This window comes from Podarcis cretensis (genome assembly GCF_951804945.1).
Source record: "Podarcis cretensis genome assembly, chromosome: 6".
Taxonomy (NCBI): Eukaryota; Metazoa; Chordata; class Lepidosauria; order Squamata; family Lacertidae; genus Podarcis; species Podarcis cretensis.
In genome coordinates, this window is record NC_137175.1 from 81,814,016 (window position 1) to 81,833,547 (window position 19,532).

The following is a 19,532-nucleotide window of genomic DNA, read 5'->3' on the forward strand; positions in this document are numbered from 1 at the left end:
AATACTCACAGTGCCATTTCAAACTGCTCCAGCCACTTTTTCTTCAAATCTTTCGTCTTGCAGTAGAATTCTAGTCCATTTTGGCCTTGTATGTGGATGAGGTAGAAGCCATAGGACCACTGTTTAAAGGACAAGGCAATGCAAAGGTTATCTATGAAGAATTCATGTGCAGCTGCTTCAGAACTTCTGAAGGCCAAACACTGCCTATTTCCAGTCCAATTACAATGACTAATATATAACAGTAATAGCTAGCATTTACATACAGCTTTAGTGTGTTTCCAAAACTTCATACAACACAATTTATGTGTCTACTCTGTCGTCATACACATTTTAGAGCCATTAGAAACACTATGCAGAATAAGGTAATAACATTCATGATTCCAGGTGTTATGTTTTTGAGGGGGGGGCCCTCCACCCACATAAAAAGGTCCTTATAAAAAGTAAACAAAACATTTATTTCTGATGGGGGTTTGTGGATAAATAAACATGGAAGGAAATGCTTAATAATAATAATAATAATAATAATAATAATAATAATTTATTATTTGTACCCCGCCCATCTGGCTGGGTTTCCCCAGCCACTCTGGGCGGCTTCCAACAGAGATGAAAAATACACTAAAATGTCACATATTAAAAACTTCCCTGAACAGGGCTGCCTTCAGATGTTTTCTGAATGTCAGGTAGTTGTCCATCGCCTTGACATCCGATGGGAGGGCATTCCACAGGGCGGGCGCCACCACCGAGAAGGCCCTCTGCCTGGTTCCCTGCAACTTGGCCTCTCGCAGTGAGGGAACCGCCAGAAGGCCCTCGGAGCTGGACCTCAGTGTCCGGGCAGACCGATGGGGGAGGAGACGCTCCTTCAGATATACTGGACCGAGGCCATTTAGGGCTTTAAAGGTCAGCACCAACACTTTGAATTGTGCTCGGAAACGTACTGGGAGCCAATGTAGGTCTTTCAAGACCGGTGTTATATGGTCTCGGCGGCCGCTCCCAGTCACCAGTCTAGCTGCCGCATTCTGGATTAGTTGTAGTTTCCGGGTCACCTTCAAAGGTAGCCCCACGTAGAGCGCATTGCAGTAGTCCAAGCGGGAGATAACCAGAGCATGTACCACTCTGGCGAGACAGTCTGCAGGCAGATAGGATCTCAGCCTACGTACCAGATGGAGCTGGTAAACAGCTGCCCTGGATACAGATTTGACCTGTGAGTCCAAAATGACTCCCAGGCTGCGCACCTGGTCCTTCAGGGGCACAGTTACCCCATTCAGGACCAGGGAATCCTCCACACCTGCCCGCCTCCTGTCCCCCAAAAACAGTACTTCTGTCTTGTCAGGATTCAACCTCAATCTGTTAGCTGCTTTAAACCTCTTAAATACTGCAAAGCTCTACAAATTTCAGCAGCACATCTTTTTACCTTTTTGTTCTCTTTGTCTGTGGTGGGGTTATTGGCTATTTTGTACTCCTGAAGATCAATTATTTCCTTCATTTCATAATTATCACCTCGCCGTTTGCATACAATTACAGCCAAGTCAAATAAGAATATATGCCTGTGAAGCAGAAAATAAAATATAATCACATGTCCTAAGCTGTCTTTTCCAATATTACCTGAATTCCAACAGCAATTATCACACATTATATGTGCATTATATGTACAGCACATTGATAAATGTCACACATCACTGCATGGCAACTATTACATGCCATTGGCATGCATTAAATCCCATGGTCATATGTCAGCTATCAGGTTCTGCAGGAAACCAAATGGCAAAAACCTTCTAATGTTGCTAAATATACTGATCTTAAATATTGCTATCCAATATCTAAGTCAAATATCTGAATATTGAAAGAATATTACAGATCAAAAGTCACAGGCGATAAATTTAAGGTTCAGTTGAAAAGTGTGGGGACCTTATTAATAAAGCATGATCTCACCACACTAAGAGAGTTTACATTTCATCAGTCTTTCAAGGTACACATGGATGGGGTAGAACAAGTACAGCAACTACTTTAAAGAAGGCAACCCTCAGTAATATGTGCAATATAACTATCCCTGCCTTGAGAAGCGACTTGCTAAGAGAAGGCAGTTCTGCAGCTAGAACATTTTTTGCCTAAGGAGCACTGCCCCTGCCTGCAAACAAATGGCACCTTTTGCTTGAAAAACAAAACCTACAAAAATCAGGACAGTCCTAATATAGTTGGAGCTTTATCCAAAATATGGAGGTAAATTAAACCTCTTCCTGCACAACAATTTAACATACACAACAGTTCTTCTGCCATATTTCAAGAGCATTTATCCAGTGTAAATGACACACCTTGTTTTGTTTTGTTTTGTTTTGTTTTGTTTTGTTTTGTTTTGTTTTGTTTTGTTTTGTTTTAAAAAAGAAAGCCTCATACTCTGCTCACCTATCCTGCCTTGCCCTTTTGTCCAGAGTTGTTATTCTTATTTCACCATCACCCTGTGGTCGTCCATACAGTAAAAGTGACTGGTTCTGAAAATGTAAGAATAGCATAAATTACTTAAGAGTTCACTGGCAGCATCTTTTCTTCAAGAACCACCTTGGTGCTATGAACCAAACCAAGCTATACATTAAAAAAAAAAAAATTGTCCCCCAAGCTACTCCAAAGATTCTTTTTAGAGCCACTTAAGATTGCAGAGTGGCAGAAATAAGAAAGTAACATTGCCTTTTCCAGTTTCACCAAAGTTTTCCACCACCGTAATCCCGTAATCTCCATCACCCTGGAAACATGCAAGAAGCTCACTTGGTCCCTTCTGGCCTGATTGACCTATATACTTTCAGGTCAACCATCAGACTCCTGCCTTGCCTTTATGGCTCTCCAGTGCTGATCTAGTTTATTTACGTCCCTCAGCTTCCATGTTCCTCTTCTTCCTGACAGCCTGCATGCCACCCCCCTCTTCCAACTTCCTTATTTACCTGATTACTGCTTTCCTGCATCTATGTTCCAGCCCCACTTGCAACATCTTGGCTCTGCCTCTGGGCCTGCCATTCATCCTGCCTCTCTCAGTTGGCCCCAGAACTCCACTCTGACTCCAATTCCAGTCCTGCCAGGATTTTCACTCTCAGCTCTCTGTGTGCTCAAGCTCAGACTTTGCCTTTGTCCAAGCTCCTACTTTTAAGAATGAAGCAGCAGCAAGATCACCCCGAAAAGGAACAGTAAAAACAACATACAAAGTTTGAAGGGTAACACGAGACAGAGACATACCAAATTCTCAATTGATGACTGAAATTGTTTAATTTCACGGAGGGTTTCATTATCTCGCTTCACTTCATTTACATACTGTGCCAAGTCCTAAAACACAGAAGAGAGATATCTGAGGTGCAACAGCCATGGGCTAAATTGTTACACTTAATTAGAAAAATTGACTACTAAGAGACACTTCCCAAGCTACAGTAGAAGCAGTTATGTATTAAAACATTAGCAGGTACAAACTGTACATAAATATAAATTGTGAGACACATCACCCAACCTGCACATCATGTGGACAGTACCATGTGTCATATCAATCAAGCTTTCTTGACTAATTTTTCTGTAGTGAGGGAGGAATGGGAGATGAATAGCCTGCTCACACTTCCTTTGTGAGGCAGAGAGAACATAGCAAACCTTTAAGTGTAAACCTCTTTCTACCACAGTGTGAGAAAACACAGTATGCTTAGGATAGTCAAAATCCAAATAGGGCTCAGAACTATGAGCTCTAGAAACAATTGAATCATATAGCAATAGCTCATATGCTCACTTTGAAAACTGAACATGAAAGCTTTTTTTCAGAAAATCTTCCTGCAGCAACACAGTTAGAATGGCTGCAAGACTGATCTCCCTCCATGAACTGACTCAACGGATAATAATATAAAGCTAGGAATAAAACTAGAGATGTGCAGTCAAACCAATTACACATGCCATGCACGTAGATGATTTAGGTGGGGTCATAGCTCAACGACAGAGCATCTGCTTCATATCTAGAAGATATGCAAGGAGGGCTGAGAGAGACTTCGTGCCTGAGGCTCTGGAGAGGTGTTGCCGGTTAGTGTAGACTATACTGAGCTAGAACCCATGGTCTGGCTCAGTGTGTAAGTCAGTTTCTTATATAGGTTTGTATTATATTTTGTGCTTTAAATAAGAGAAACAATGTGCAATCAAGCGGACTGAAGTTAACATGCATTTGACACACAACAAAGCTATAGAGTCTTTTCCTTTCAAACATCAATATGAATTTGTTCTGATGAGCTTGGCTCTGAATTGGGAAAACTCTGCACCTGCTTTTGGGTATTAGTGAACATATGAGCTGGTGTGCAGTAATGCAGAAACAACACATTGCAGGTAGATATATATTTAATTTCTCTCCAGAAAAGACTCTTACAATTTTACGCCAGAGAGAGTTTACATATCCAATCTGTTAGTCGCACTTACCTTCATTGCATCAAGTGCCTGTTTCAGATTGTTCTTCTCAGTTTGGTCACTAGTATGTTTTACCAACTCCTGTATTGAAGAATACACAAACATTTCTTGTGATAGCTATCGGCCATTCAAGACATTTTTAAAAATGCTGAACTTATCAGTATTTAAAAACAGAACCATTTTGCCTTAGGAAGAAAATGATGGGCTGATCTCATCATTATCTGTAAAAAGCCCATAATATGAGGTACCGTATATTATGCATATGCTATATCCCACATGCTTTTATTCAAGACATGAAGTGAAGACACGGTTTTCACTATTAAAGCCTATATCTGGAATGTTGCCCTCCACATAACAGTACCAAATCTAAGGATCTGAAAAACAGTCTTCTCAATAACTTTGAGATTAAATTTTCATCTTTTACCCTCAGAGTTTCGGAGGGCAAAATTGCAAAAGCCCATGGGATTAATTTTCATTTCAGAACATGAGTTAAATTTCATAGAAATTCATCACAATTCCAAGCTAATTTTATCTATTCATTTTTTTCCCTTACACGTTTATTTAGGCTGCAATCAGGCAGACTTACCAGAGAATACGAAATAAATGGGTTTCACTGCTAAGGGGGCTTCCAGATGGCCTATTTATTAAGCACTCATCCTGATTTATTTGCAAGGAGATTATATGATGATGACTACTGAATGAGCTAGATGACCCTATGTCAAGCAAGTACTAGTCCACACTTTCCTTGTTGCCAAAGATCTGATCTTTGGGGGAAAGGCTGTTTTGTTGCCCAAGAGCTCCAAATCAGCTTTAATTGTACAATGTGAATTCACCAGTATGTGACTGAATCCCACCCAAAAAAGGCAAAAGTCTGGAAGCACCATGAGTAGATATACAGGGGATTATGCTGATATCCCCTTCCTCCTATACCCTGTGTGCTTTTGTGTAACTGATCTACACTTCCCCATACTTATTTACAAACACTTCAAAATTGGTATGTAACTCCTAAAATCTCACAAGGCAAATTATTCCCTAACTCATCCTCAATAGCCAATCCTTTTACATGTTCAGTTGCCTTTCTCCATTACTGGACTGCGTATTCAAGGATATTATGGAAAGCAGATTTCTTTCAAGAATCCATTCATTCTTGAGCATCAAAGAAAAGGGCAGAAATTTAGGTGGGCCTTTCTGCCTAAAATTTCCTATCTAGGAATGGCTTCATTCTAATGGGAATGGCTACAAATACTTCAAGTAGTACTTCAAGAATTAGGGGGGAAAGTAAATGTTTGGAAGGGGAATTAGACCTGTTTACTGAACTGAGCCCCCATTGCAATCAGTGACTAACTTGTATCATTGGTTTCAGACAATGCAGGACCCTTCTGAAATATACATTTAAAGGAGTATCATAGCACCTTAAGCAGTCATGGCTTCCACAAAGAATCCTAGGGATTGTAGTTTTTTTAAGTGTGCTGAGAGTTGTTAGAAAGCTTCCAATCCTCTCATAAGAACTACAATTCCCAGAGTTCCCTAGGAGGAAGGATTAACTGTTAAACCATGCTGGAAACTCAGTTCACTCAGATGCATTTCAGGAAGCATGATATACACATTGGAAAAGAACACTGCAAAGGGAAGGGGGAGAAATTGCTTCTTGCACAGGTAGAAGTTCTTTTTAAAATGACGTTTTATAAGCATCAGCAAAGCTGACAGTCTAATGGAGTAATATATTTCCTTGCAACTGAACTAATGAGTCTCCCAGCACAGCTATCAAATGATATTTATAGGACTCTCTAGCCTCATTATAGGACTAACTGCACAGAAGCCACAAGCTCCATGGGTTATAATGGGAAGCATTCAAAGTAACTATTGCTTTATTATAATTCAGTACAGCAAGAAAATAGGCTAGAAAGTGCTTGAGCCTTGTCCAGCTTCAACTTCAAAAAGCAGAGGCATGCATGAAAAGTATCACCTAGCATCAGCTTGGTAGCACTATCTGAATGCACCAGATTATTTTATTATTGTTTTGCTGTATTTTGACTCAAGTTACTGCAAAATCAGTCTTAAATTATTGTCCAACAGGCTTAGGGAATCTTTCTAAATAATGGCACTCTTCTGTGGTTTATTCTCAGTGTTTTACTGCAATTATCATGCGACTTGAAATCCCTAGGGCAAGTTGCCCACCCCTTGACAGGTGCATCATTAATACAATTCTCTGCATGAGTCAGGACCATCATGAACGCCAGTGACATGGCTCATGGGTGGGGAAACTCACAATGTGAAAACACTGACTAGCTCAATGCAACAAGCTGCAGCCCTTGGCAAGCAGGTGATGAGGCGGAGGGGGTAAGGTTAAGATCACACCTGCACATGCAATCTCTCTCTTAAGACCACCACCACTATTGCATCTCTTTGTTTCACAAGCATGAAAAAGAGAGAGAAACAGTCAGTGATTGTGATCATATTAAGACAGAAACAGAGATTATCTGCAAGGGAATGAAGCCATGGGCGGGGGGGGGGGGAGGTTGCCCTGTACTAAATGATACAATGTGTAGCAGGTGAGGAGATTTTCATTTTCCAGGCTTTAAATATTTACGCTACTCTTCCGATACGTTGTAGTGGCGTCATTACCTGTTGCTTATTTTATTTTGATTTTATTCTGTGACTGGTGTTATTCTCTTTTAGAGAAAGACTTGACATCTTTCTCCGGGCCTGCAAGACAGAGCTATTCCGCCAGGCCTTTGGCCAAGGCACAGTCTGACCCCATCTCTCCTTCTGTAACCCTCATAGAACTCTAGCCCAATGGCTGCCATTAATTTGATTCTGAATTGAATCTAGAATGTATTTTAATTAATTGATTGGGCGATTTTATATACACTGTGCTATTTTTACCTGTTGTTAGCAGCTCTGAGCCTGGCTTTGTACAGGGAGGGTGGGATACAAATAAAAATTATTATTATTATTATTTTCTTGTTGCAATGAGAAAAAAAGTGAATAAGCTAAGGAGACTGGAAGTGGGGAGAGAACTAGCACTGATCCTGAGAGGCAACTATGTTGCATATCAAGGGAAGATACAACAACAACAACAACAACAACAACAACAACAACAACAACAACAACAACAGAGGCAAGTACTCCACACCAAAGAAGGCGAGCGTACAGCCACTGGAAAGGAAACAAAAAAAACCAACAAAAGAAAGCAGAGTAAATTTGGGAGGGTATTCTGAATGGCACTAGGTTTAGGACTTCTGACCTACCACTTTGTGCTTTGAATGGAAAACAAAATCTGTGGCACTAACATGACCACAATTCGAACTGGAAAAGTTCCATAATAGCTGTGCTAGTTGGGCGGCAACCTGAGCTACTGGTTGAGAACTGATAAAAACAGTGTGAAGTTCATATAATTTAAAGGTGAAGTACCTGGAGCAGAAGATGGTATTTCAGAACTCGCTGCATTGGAACCACAAGAAGATCCCGCAAAGTAAACTTCCCATTATTGGCTCTTTTGGAACATTCCTATTTAAAGAAGCAAAGGGTTCGATATGACTTGGTATAATCAATGCAGCAAAGTAGCGCCTTTAATTTTCTGAAGCAGGCAGACCAGTTATCCAAACTGGTGGCAACAGGATGGTAGAGTTCTGAGGTTACAGAATGGACTGTATCACATAACAACATAAGGTCTGCAGGATCAAGTGAATGGGCCCATCTGGTCCAGTAACTTATTCTCACAGTAGCCAGTTGCTTGTGGAATTCCAAAGGCAGGACCTGAGTGCAACAGCACTCTCTCACTTTTGATTCCTGGGAACTGGCATTCAGAAGCACACTGCCTCCAACAGTGGAGACAGAACATAGCCATGATGGCTAGTAGGCATTTAGAACCTTATCCTCCATGAATTTGTCTCTTCAGACAAGAGGTGATGGGTTGCTTTTTCATACTCTCTTGTATAACAATTTCCCCCATATAAAAATGCATGACAGCAAGAAGTGGGATAAGTTACAACATTGCTACCTGAAATGTGGGGGTTTTTTCCCTCCTATGGGAAAAAAATCAAATGTGGCATCCCCATAGGCAATTCACTCTACCACCTCAGAATCCTACCACAGGCCTGACTCCAATTTTGTAGAAATGAACTCATAAGACACAGATTGAAATAAAGGGTTGTCAGTCACTGAAATTAATGGACTAAATTATGTGCATTGACTTCAGTGGGTCACTGTGGGCAGAACGTAGTTGAATACAATCCATAATTTCCATGCTACAATTCGAGATCAAGGTACAGTTTGTTTGTTTTTAAGAAGAGAAATTTCAGTGATACCTCCAGTTTCAATTTAACATCTTCTTTGGTCTTGGAAATGTTATCCAAACAGGATATGGCTGTTTCTACTTGACTGCAGTACTGCCCATAAATAACTAATCTAGATCAAGAAGAAAGAGAACAAGCAATTAATCTTTTTATCAACTCCACCAACTTCAAATTCCACACAAGGCTTTGTCTTCTTACACCCCAACGCTGGAAGGGGCTGCTGTTTTCCAGCTGCATCCCATCATTCTTGTTCTACCATAGACTGCCATCATTGCATACAGATTGGCCTCTTAGGAACGTGTGTATCAGTCTCTACAGGTGTTCAAAAGTGTAACATCCACTTCAAAGTATGTGCTGTGGTTTAATGCCTACATTTTATTAACTTAAAAATACAGCTGCAAAAACCTTTTGGAACAGAACAAGTCTTATTAGTATTTGTTATGTTAATGGGCAGACTTCAAAGGATTTCATGAATAATACTCTGCAGTGTAGGATTAGTACCAGATTAATTACACCGAGTCCTTTTTTATAGCAACAGCAGGGCAAGCATACCCATTTACCAGTTTACGTTATATGAGCATTTAAGTCAAGATAATAACATGTTGGCTCAAAGAACCAAGTGGCAATAGTCACAAAGATCAGACAGACTTACTTTGACAAATTTTCACAAGCTATGGAAAGGAAAGCACAATAATTTCAAAACTCCCTTGTGCAATAAGCTATTCTTTTCCATTAACATTTTCTGCGTTTAAAAATGGCTTCTTGCAACCACAATAATCATTTTTCAAGTACTTGTGATGTTCAGTTCTCAGTCTTACCATTACTCTGAATCCCATTGTAAGGGAATATAAATGAAAACCAAGCCCTACAAGCACAACCTACCTGGGGTTGACCCACTTCAGAATACAAACAGAAAGTGCATGTCATGGGCGAATCAAAAACTCCCCATCTATGGAAAGCTCATATGTCTATCCAAGCCTTTGCCCCAAAATGCTAACTTACTTGCTTTGTGCAAGAAGCTGCGTTAATAAACAAAACAAAACAAAACACGGAGCAGCATTCAAAACATGAATTTAATCCTGCTTGCTTTATGAAATGATGCAAACCTAATAATTCTATGCTTCAAAGGTATCTGAAAATGTAGATCAGTAAAAGATCAAGAGAACACAGCATAGAAAATTCTTGAGAGTCAGGATACAGAACTTTCCCATATGCCTCTTCCCAATTAGCATTCACAGGAAGGAAGTGAAGAGGCTTGCTTCTCTCCCTAGCCATCTATTCCCTCCCTGGTTCCTGGAAGATGGTAGGATGTGAAGCTACTGAAGGTTAATGTGAAAGAGTGGATGCTAAGGCACACAGAGCCCTGATAAAGTCATGGAACGAATAACAGTGTTTTGCATCAGTCATAGGTTCTTGGTTATTTAAGATCAAGAGAAGAGGATGATGAGGTCAGAATGTCAAAATAGATAACATCTGAGCAGCATGTAGACTATTCATCAATATGTGTATTGCACTTTGAGATAACATTATTTTATGCAAAATAAGGCTGAGAGTTGTGAAAAGAAAACAGCACTGTAACAACATATGAACAGAGAACAGGGAGACTGACACAGTATATACTAAAGAATAATGCTCTCTGAAATTTGGTTTAGCATTCAGCACATTTAAAGCTATATGCTAATGTTACACATACTATTTCTGGTTATAATAAAAAATTAAATACAGTTTCTCTTAAAGCACACTACACAAAACAAGAGTATATTTCTAATGCATAAAGGAATATGAATAGCTTATGTTAAAGTTATCGACATTGTGCATTTTAAAAACTCGGTAATTACCTTTCCTTGTAGCTTATAAAAATTTGATACAGGTTCTGGTCACTTTTGTTTACGATGGATTCATGAATATCTTGTGTTAAACTTCTGTGGATTTTCACCAAATCCTACAACAAAAACATCCTATAAAACTTCTGCAATTATGTTTGATACTGCCATGTAAAGCCACTGTTTTCACGTATACAGTAAAATTATACAGTAAAATAATTCATAGATTGATTCATCCTAGACACCTTATAATTGAATTATATCTTTTGAATGAATAAATAAAGATATCTTGAATATACATAGTTATATATCTACTCATTAAACTTAAAAGTGCAAATGTTTAAGAAATGTAAAACACCTTCCCCTCTATGTTGGAGACATAGAATTTGTCTCAATTCTATGGTAAAATTATAACATTTCAAAGCAAGTAAACATGTTGGGCCTGGTGCAGACCTGGGTTTAAAACTGCAGGCTACAAAAACTCTTCCCCATCCATCCCCATCCCCAAGCACCCTCCATTTAAGTCCATTGTTGAATGAGACTAAATTTTATTACAGTTAAAATGAACCCAGGAAAAATCTAAGCTTCATTTCCCTAACTAAAGCCGGTTTCTTAAAACAGATTTTAATGAAAGATCCAGGTGCAAAGGATGGGATGTATTTCCACATGAAAAGGGGAAGGGAAGCCAAGCAATCACCTAGCCCAGTCCAGTCACTGGTTGGCATTATACCTGCTCCAGGTTTTAGAGATAAAAGAATTAAAGATTCACATTCCACTACTTCAACAAAAAATCATTTGGCACATTACACTGGACAGCTGAATAGCATCATACTGACAAGCTAACTGAAATCTTAATGTCTTGCTCAAGAAACAGAAGGTGCTGAGACAAGCAGAGTGGAAAAGCAATAAAAATTTCTATTTACAGAGTTTGTAGATACTACACATTTCCAAGTGTTCTCATAAATATACAGGTATATATTCGCAAAGCTCTGCAAGGCTGAAATAAGAGCCATCTAAAATAACCCCTCATCTTTCAAGAATTTACAGTCAAGTGCTCTTGTGGCCAGAGACATATTAGGGACGCAAAACAGGTAAAGGACTCCTGGACAGTTAAGTCCAGTCAAAGGCGACCATGGGGTTGCGGCACTCATCTTGCTTTCAGGCCGAGGGAGCCGGCATTTGTACAAAGATAGCTTTCTGGGTCATGTGGCCAGCATGACTAAACTGCTTCTGGTGCAACAGAACACCATCACAGAAGCCAGAGTGCATGGAAACGCCGTTTACCTTCCCGCCACAGCGGTACCTATTTATCTACTCGCATTGGCGTGCTTTCAAACTGCTAGGTTGACAGGAGCTGGGACAGAGCAATGGGAGCTCGCCCCGTCACGGGGATTTGACCCGCCGACCAGCAAGCCCAGCCCAAGAGGCTCAATGGTTTAGACCACAGCACCACCATGTCCTTGGACAGACAAAACAGGTGCATTATGCAGGACCAGATCTCTCTTCATAGCTGTGGACTACCAAACATCATGAGGAACATCAGCTACCCTGCCCACTGCTGTGAGAAACATCATGGAAAGGGTATTTCCAGGACTAAGGTGAAACTGTAAAGCCCCCTTGATTTTTTTTGTTATTGGATGCTGGATGTTGCTAATGGCTGCTATGTAATTAGGAAATTCTTTTTGCATTGCTAGGTTTTGAAATGTCTTGTTTTCTTTGTTGTAGGCCACTTTGAGCATGATTTTTTTTGGCATGGAAAAGTGGCATACAAATAAAATGAATGAATGAAACAGGTGATGATCACAGAGCTGCTCTGAATTATCTTTACACACACTTCACACACCAAGCAGTTGAGTTTACAGTACCCCAAGTACACCGGCTCCTCATTTCATGCGTTTATAGTTGCCTAGATCAGTGTTCAACTTTGGGTCTCCAGGTGTGACTGGACTACAACTCACAACATCCTTGAACATTGAGCTAAACTGGCAGTGGATCACGGATGTTGTATCTATCCACATCTGGGGACCCAAGGTGGTGCCCACCTTTCTGTATGTTGTTACCTAAGCCCGTCTACCTATTAAACCAGGAAACCAGAAGGAAGGCTCTTTGTATATCACATCTATCTCTACCCTAACAGTATTCTCAAACAGTATCTTGTAGACTTCCACATAACAGAGGACAACAAACAAAACATCCCAAGGCATTACATACAGGAATGTTGATGAATACTGTCTCAAACTCTGAAGTGGTCAGAAACCTTTTCAGGGGAACCATAAAAAACTGTAAGAGAAAAATGAACACATACTGCATTAACATATTTTGCCACCCACTACAAAGGACATTTCTGAATATGTGATTCGTATTCAGAGAGGGCAAGGGTAATAATGACCCCCACACTCTGTATTTTAGATGTATATGTCTTGTGACTGCCTATATTAGCTTTGCATACCCTACGTGATAATGGGTATAAACCAGTGCTGCCCAAACTTCCGGTAGCCAAGGAACACCTTTCCCCCCCTTAATTAAATTTGGAGGCACATTTCATTCCACAGGATGAAAGGGCTAACCACTAATCACAGGTGACCTCTTTATTTACAGTGTTTGCGATTGTTTAAGATAAAAACTATTGGGGAAAGAAACTACTTTTGCCATTTTTATGGAAGTTTATTATTTGTTTACAAATAGTTGCCTTGGTCGATTGCATGCTATGCTGGGCCAAGCTCCTGGCACCTCACCCCTCGCCTCTCTCTCTCAGTATGTGCCAGCAGCCCATTGTGTTGGGAAGCTGGGAGAGTAATGGTGGTCCACCCAGACTGCCTCACCAGCCACACCCTTTCTCTGCACTCCCCAGGTCACTTTACCTTTTCAATGGATTCCAATGTTTCTGTGTATTTCTCTTCGGTTTGTTTTATTTCAGAAAGGCAGCAGCTTCTTATGTCGTTTTCAGGACATTTCTGCCAAGCCAACAAGAAGTTATTTGTAGAGGTGAAACATGTTGATTTCAGGACACTTTCCTATTACAACATATTGCTTTGACAGCTGTCAGAGTTTATGGTCAATTGGCAACAAAATGTTTTCAGATTTATTATTTGGGCTGCAGGGGACATATGTGCTGAGCTAGCTCAGTTGGTAGAATTTCAGGGTTGTGGGTTTGAGCCCCCAAAGGTTCCTGCATTGCAGGGGGTTGAACTACACATTCCTTGTGGTCCCTTTCCAACTCTACAATTCTATTATTTTACATGGGCTGTTGGCCAGCCTTCCCCAACCTCATGCCTTGGACTACAACTCCCCATCAGCCCCAGCCATCATAGCCAATGGCTGGTGGAAGTGGCAGACTCAAAAAAACTCTTGCAACAAATAATTTCCCAATTTCTGGACTTCTTTCTTCCACCAAGCCTCTGCATGAAAGGGCTTGGGGCTTCAACGTGTCTCCAGACATTACAAACTTTGAATTTCTTGACATTCTTACTCTTACATGTATGAGAATTTGAAGCTAGCTCTTCCAATTTTTTTGTTTTTAATCCCCATTTTCATTTTTTTTTTTAAATAAAAGTTCAGAAGAGATAGCTTCAAAGTCTCATACACCGATGAGAGTTGGGGTCCAAAACACCAAAGAGCACCAACATGTGGAAGACTGCAGTAGGCAGAGAATAGAAATATGCCACAGTACGTGCAGCTAGACAAATGGGGCAGCCCACAGAGCTGGGGTCCTCTTGCCATATATATTTCCCACAAGATGACCTATCCCATTATTACTATAACTGACTATTGTAACTGGAGTTGGGTAAAGGAATAGTAATGTTTGAGTGAGGAGGGCCAACTGAAGGCTTCCCACCTGTCAAATCTAGCATATGAATAACAGAGAAGAAGCTGAAACAGAGGAAGTACTCAAAGTCTGCTGCTTGTTTTCTAGATAGCTGACATGTAGCAGCTGGTTACAGATGAAAGGGTCTTCTCACTGGTGACACTATAATTGTGGAATGCCCCAGCCAGCCAGCTCAACTAGTGGTTATGACGTTGTCATTTCAGCAACCCCCTTTTTGGTTTTCCCAGGTCTTCTAAATCTGTTTCAGTCCTTAATCATTATTTTTGCCTCCATTTATTTTCTTCTCTGCTCATCAACTTTATGCTGCATCAGATTTTATGGTCTGCTATTCTATTTTTACCTTGTTTGTATTTTGGCCATGTGACTTATTGTCTATAAATTAAAAGATAATATAATAACAAATAATTAAGCAACTACAATTGTTTTAAAGAAAGGAAGGAATCCCATCCCAAAACTACAAGAAGACAACAGTGTAGTCTTAGCAGAAAGACTATTCAAAATAAGAATGTCAAATATTTATTCATATTGATCTGGTTTGATTTTATCTCTGTTTTATCAAACAATAAGGCAACCAGACACTGCGATCATCATCTGAGGCCCTTCTTCATGTGCCTCCTCCACGAGAAGCCTGGAGGGTGGCAACACAAGAATGGGCCTTTTCTCCAGTGGTTCCCCGCTGGTGGAATGCTCTCCCCAGAGAGGCTTGCCTTGCACCTTCATTACATAGCTCTGGGCACCAGGCAAAAGCATTCCTCTTCTCCCTAGCTAATTAAACAATCTACGGCCTTTTAAACGGTGATGGGGGTTATTGTTTTTGTTTGTTACTGTGCTATGTATTTTTGTGTTTCTACATTGTAAACCACTCTGTGAATCCTCGGATGAAGGGTGGTATAGAAAAATTAATAAATAAAGTGTTGAACCCTACTGGCTGGTGTGCTGCTTCAGCTTTCATCAGGTCTTCATAGACTTCACCACCTTCGTCGTCCCCATAAACACAATCATAAAGGTCTTCATCTTCATCTACACCACTTTCACTAGAACACAAAGCGGGAGGAGAAAAGACAACAAAATTAAGAACGTTAACAATAGAATTTGAAGAACATTTGGGCCTTTTAAAATTATAGGCACAATGGGATGTAGAAGAAGTCTTAACCCTTTTGAAAGGTTCTGATATTTCTGGAGGACGACAAGGAGGGTAGAGCAACATAACCTGACGTAATGTTGCTCTGCCCCCCCTTGGCCTCCTCTGGAAATATCAAAATCTTCCACTTCCATTGAGATCAGGGGTGGCTAACCTTTTTTGGGCCACAGGGACCTCTGATCCAGCTTCTAAAGGCCACGTGTCAAAATGGACATGGCCAAATTGTTAAAAACCTGGTATGGTTGTGAGGTTTTTTTGTTTTTGTTTTCTTTTAATGTCACATTTTGGTCCTGACGGGGTCACCAGAAACTTTTGCCATCACAATGGGGGCCCCCGCAGGAATGATTGGAAGGAAATTCAATTAAATGGATGAAATTAGGGGTCATAGGAGGACACAAAATAAACTCTTGGCAGCACAGTACCTATTGGAGCAGTCAGTAAATTTTATATATATATATATATATATATATATATATATATATATGAGAGAGAAAAATTAAAATGGATAAATGGGGGGATTGAGGAACCACAAAACCTCTTGAGGGGGCTGTATGTAGTCAACAGGCAGCAGAATCTAATTGATGTTTCTCAGACACGTGTACAACACAGTATATTTTGTTCGTTGGTCAAAACAGTTCCATTTTCTCCTTTACATAACTGATGCAATACAGTCCACAAATATACAACCTACTCTATTAAATCTGGAAGGCCTTTGTAAATGTCTTCATCATTCACGCTCTCTTCTGTAGGAAACGGCCTGTGGAGACAAAATATAAAAGTAAAAAAAACTGCCATAAACCTGAATGTTCACCTTTCCCTAGATGTGCAAGAAATAATGCGCATGCACAAACACACAAATGTACATACCAAATATAGTCTGAGGCTGCACTACCAGCCTGCATGCATTCATGTATCTGAAAGCTTTTGTTTCTACCAACCCTTTTCTAGCATATAGAGGACAATTTCAGATATTTCTCACCTTTTGCCCTTTGAAGCCAGTTTCCAATCCTAGTTAAGTGAGGACTCTTGCTAAGTTTAACCACAGTTAACATTGCTACCAATGGAATGCTTGATCTGCATTATGGATACAAGTAGAGCATTTACTCCAGCTAAGTGTGTGATCCTGCAAACCACTCCCAACCCCTTAGCCACAGTTGAGAGAAGCCTCTTGTTACATTCGCACCAAGCCTGAGCATGTCTAAAGAATGAACAATTCAATATAATGTAAGTCAGACAAAAGTTGCTGGCTGTAGATGGCTATATACCATCTTCACTCAGAGAATATATTGGGCCTCAAGATATGCACTCTGTGCACCATCCTCACACCTCGCTTCTGAGTACATAAGCCAAAAAGTGTAAAATAAACAATAGTTTTACAACTTGTCAAAACTGGGAAGCTATGCATTCCAGGTTTGGGACAGGCTAGGAACTTAACCTAGCTTCAAACCATGACTTACAGCCCTGGCTTGTTATGGCCTGGTAGCTTCCTGGTTTGGTTCATTGAAGCATTTCTGGCATATCACAGGACCGTGAAAAGAAAGGGAAAGGAAGGAAGAGGGGAAGAGCTGAACGCGTGGGCACAAAGCTCATTCATATTTTCACTTGTTAGACAGATATACAATCATTCCATAGTTGCCATCATTGCACAATTGTATGAATACCATCTTATTCAGCAGCACTAAGAAGTTTGCACATTCTGCTTGCTGAATTTCACTACTATTTCGAACACCCCACCACTCCACTCATTTTGTTAAATTCTCAAACGACCTAAGTACTTCAGGCAGCACATACCAGTAAAGTAATCAAAGGAAAAAACCCAGTAACAAGGTTTTTCTCTTACAATCAAGAGGTATATAAATCAAACAGTGTATAGATTAGGTGATAGATAGATAGATAGATAGATAGATAGTCATATGTAGTTATTTTATCATATTATTTTGGACTCTGCTGGTGCCTCTGTGCACACATTTCCTTGTTTATTTCTACTGTGTACACAGTGAATACAAGTTTAAGTATTTTATGCTGCATAAGGGACTGGTTTTAATATAAACCCAGTTCTTAAAGTACACCTCCATTTTAAAGAAACAACTGTGTGGTAGCATTTTAACATTCATCATTTAACTGTAACTCATCTGCTAGATAGAGAAAGATTTCACAGATGTTACTCAAGTTATCGGCCACAATAAAAGTTAAAAACAGAATTTACAACTACATTGTACCTTATTCCGGTGACTAATGCAATAGGGGTGCGGGAAAGCTTGGATAATGTTTCTATAACCTGCAGAAAGAATTGAAAACATTTGTTTAGTTACAGAAATAAAAACCATATGCCATAATTGAAATGCCATAAAATAATGAGCGTGAATGGCTAACATCTCATGCTATCATTGGTTGGGATGGGAATGAGTGAGGGAAAACAGGAATTGGACTGTTACTGTAAATTTTAGCAAGAAGGGGGGGGGAGACAACTTCAAAATTTAACCAATATTTAAAGCAAAGCAACATTAAATCCGGTTTATACAATGGCAGAACATAAAGACAAAATAGGCAAAATAGTTGAGGAAGAAAACATTTCTCTTCTACCTTGTCACCAAAAGGGGGAACTGTAGGACAAGCCATCGCTTCAGTCCAACCAGGTCTCTCAGTAAACATATTCCAGAAACACACAGAAAAACTAACAGTAAATTCCAGCTTTGTTTTTTAATTTTTAAGACATGAACTCTTAGAATAGAATGCAAGGAATCAATGGAGTAGGCAGATATAAAAGTTCAGATCTTAAGAAGTGAGTATAAGTATAATGCATGAAGTGAGTGGGTTAGCTACCGGTAATTTGTTTGGTGTGTGGGATTATTCTGCATTAATTTAAAATTTTAAGCTACTCCTGTGTTCTGCAATGAGATGGTTTCTTTCAATTGGAGAAGAGTTAAAGCCATAAAAGATTCAATACCCCAGTTAAACATTTAGTTCTCCTTTATTTGCAGTGCAGAGAGTGTGCAGAGAAATTCATAACTGGCCAGCTGGCCAGATAAGCAGCATGCATGATTGCTTAATGCTCACATATATCAGTGCAATTTGAAATAATGTACTTATCAGCCTCAAACAAAGCCTATTTATTTAGTTTAAAATTCAAAGCCCATTTTTTTGAATAAGTCCTCAGAGCACCTCACAATGTAAAGAAACGAACAAAAACATCACCCTTACAGGAAGAGTAATATTACACAATCCAGGAGGCTGAAATACCTGTCTAAATAGGAACTTGCTGAAAGGGCAAATTTGGCAGTCTTCCAACTTTAAGGAGCATCCTGAACCCAAATCATGGACAGATTTAGAAGACTGAACCAGCACCTTTAATTTATCCCTGAAACAAACTGGTTATCAGTGGAGCTCTTTTAGCTCAGGTGTGATACATACTCTTCAGCACTAGCACTTTCTAGAAGTCGTCATGCTCTATTCAAGACCAGGTCTGCTTTCAAAGTCATTCCATGTGAGCATTATAGCGAAGTGAAGGTGAGTATTCCAGGATATGCAGAACATTAGCTACAGATGAGATACCAGTAGGAGCTGGTAAAATGAGACTAGCCCGCATTGCAGGCATTTACCACCGCTGAATCACACTATTCCCCCAGGACTTGCAAGGTTCTACACAATAGAGGAAATGAAAGTCCCTTCCTGTATTTATAGCCTGCGATGTTCCATCCATACTAATGGATGTGTGGGTGTTCCTTCTGTCTTCCCATCCTTTTAAAAAATTATATGAAGAAGTGCACTTCCACACATACTTCCCACTCCCCTTGTGGTTTGGTGCCTTATTCTTCTGCTATGGATATTAGAATCATAACACTATAACATTATATAGGGTTTCTTTATATAAATAAATTGCCACATATTTGCTCTGGTAATGGTGCTTAAGAAGACAGGCAGAAGGTTCTGAGCAAAAAAAAAGATGATATATGGGGGAGGAATAATAGTTGACCCAATCCCAATACAAGCCACTGGGCACTCCACCTCAGATACCTGGGCAGTAACACTATTAC

At 39.9% G+C, this 19,532-nt stretch overlaps 1 protein-coding gene across 4 annotated transcripts in view; it reads right to left on the minus strand.

Annotated features, from left to right (window-relative positions):
• Positions 1-19,532, minus strand: part of VAV3 (vav guanine nucleotide exchange factor 3) — a 211,205-nt gene that overhangs the window by 80,281 nt on the left and 111,392 nt on the right. For all 4 annotated transcript variants that reach the window (XM_079981280.1, XM_079981277.1, XM_079981278.1 and 1 more), the window contains exons 3-15: positions 17,718-17,776; positions 16,190-16,255; positions 15,283-15,391; positions 13,393-13,485; positions 12,743-12,811; positions 10,547-10,650; positions 8,721-8,820; positions 7,825-7,920; positions 4,423-4,491; positions 3,220-3,306; positions 2,401-2,486; positions 1,412-1,544; positions 10-119 (exon numbers count right to left, since the gene is read on the minus strand). In XM_079981280.1, coding sequence (XP_079837406.1) covers positions 10-119; positions 1,412-1,544; positions 2,401-2,486; positions 3,220-3,306; positions 4,423-4,491; positions 7,825-7,920; positions 8,721-8,820; positions 10,547-10,650; positions 12,743-12,811; positions 13,393-13,485; positions 15,283-15,391; positions 16,190-16,255; positions 17,718-17,776 — 1,181 coding nt within the window. The remainder of the gene's footprint in view (positions 1-9; positions 120-1,411; positions 1,545-2,400; positions 2,487-3,219; positions 3,307-4,422; positions 4,492-7,824; positions 7,921-8,720; positions 8,821-10,546; positions 10,651-12,742; positions 12,812-13,392; positions 13,486-15,282; positions 15,392-16,189; positions 16,256-17,717; positions 17,777-19,532) is intronic.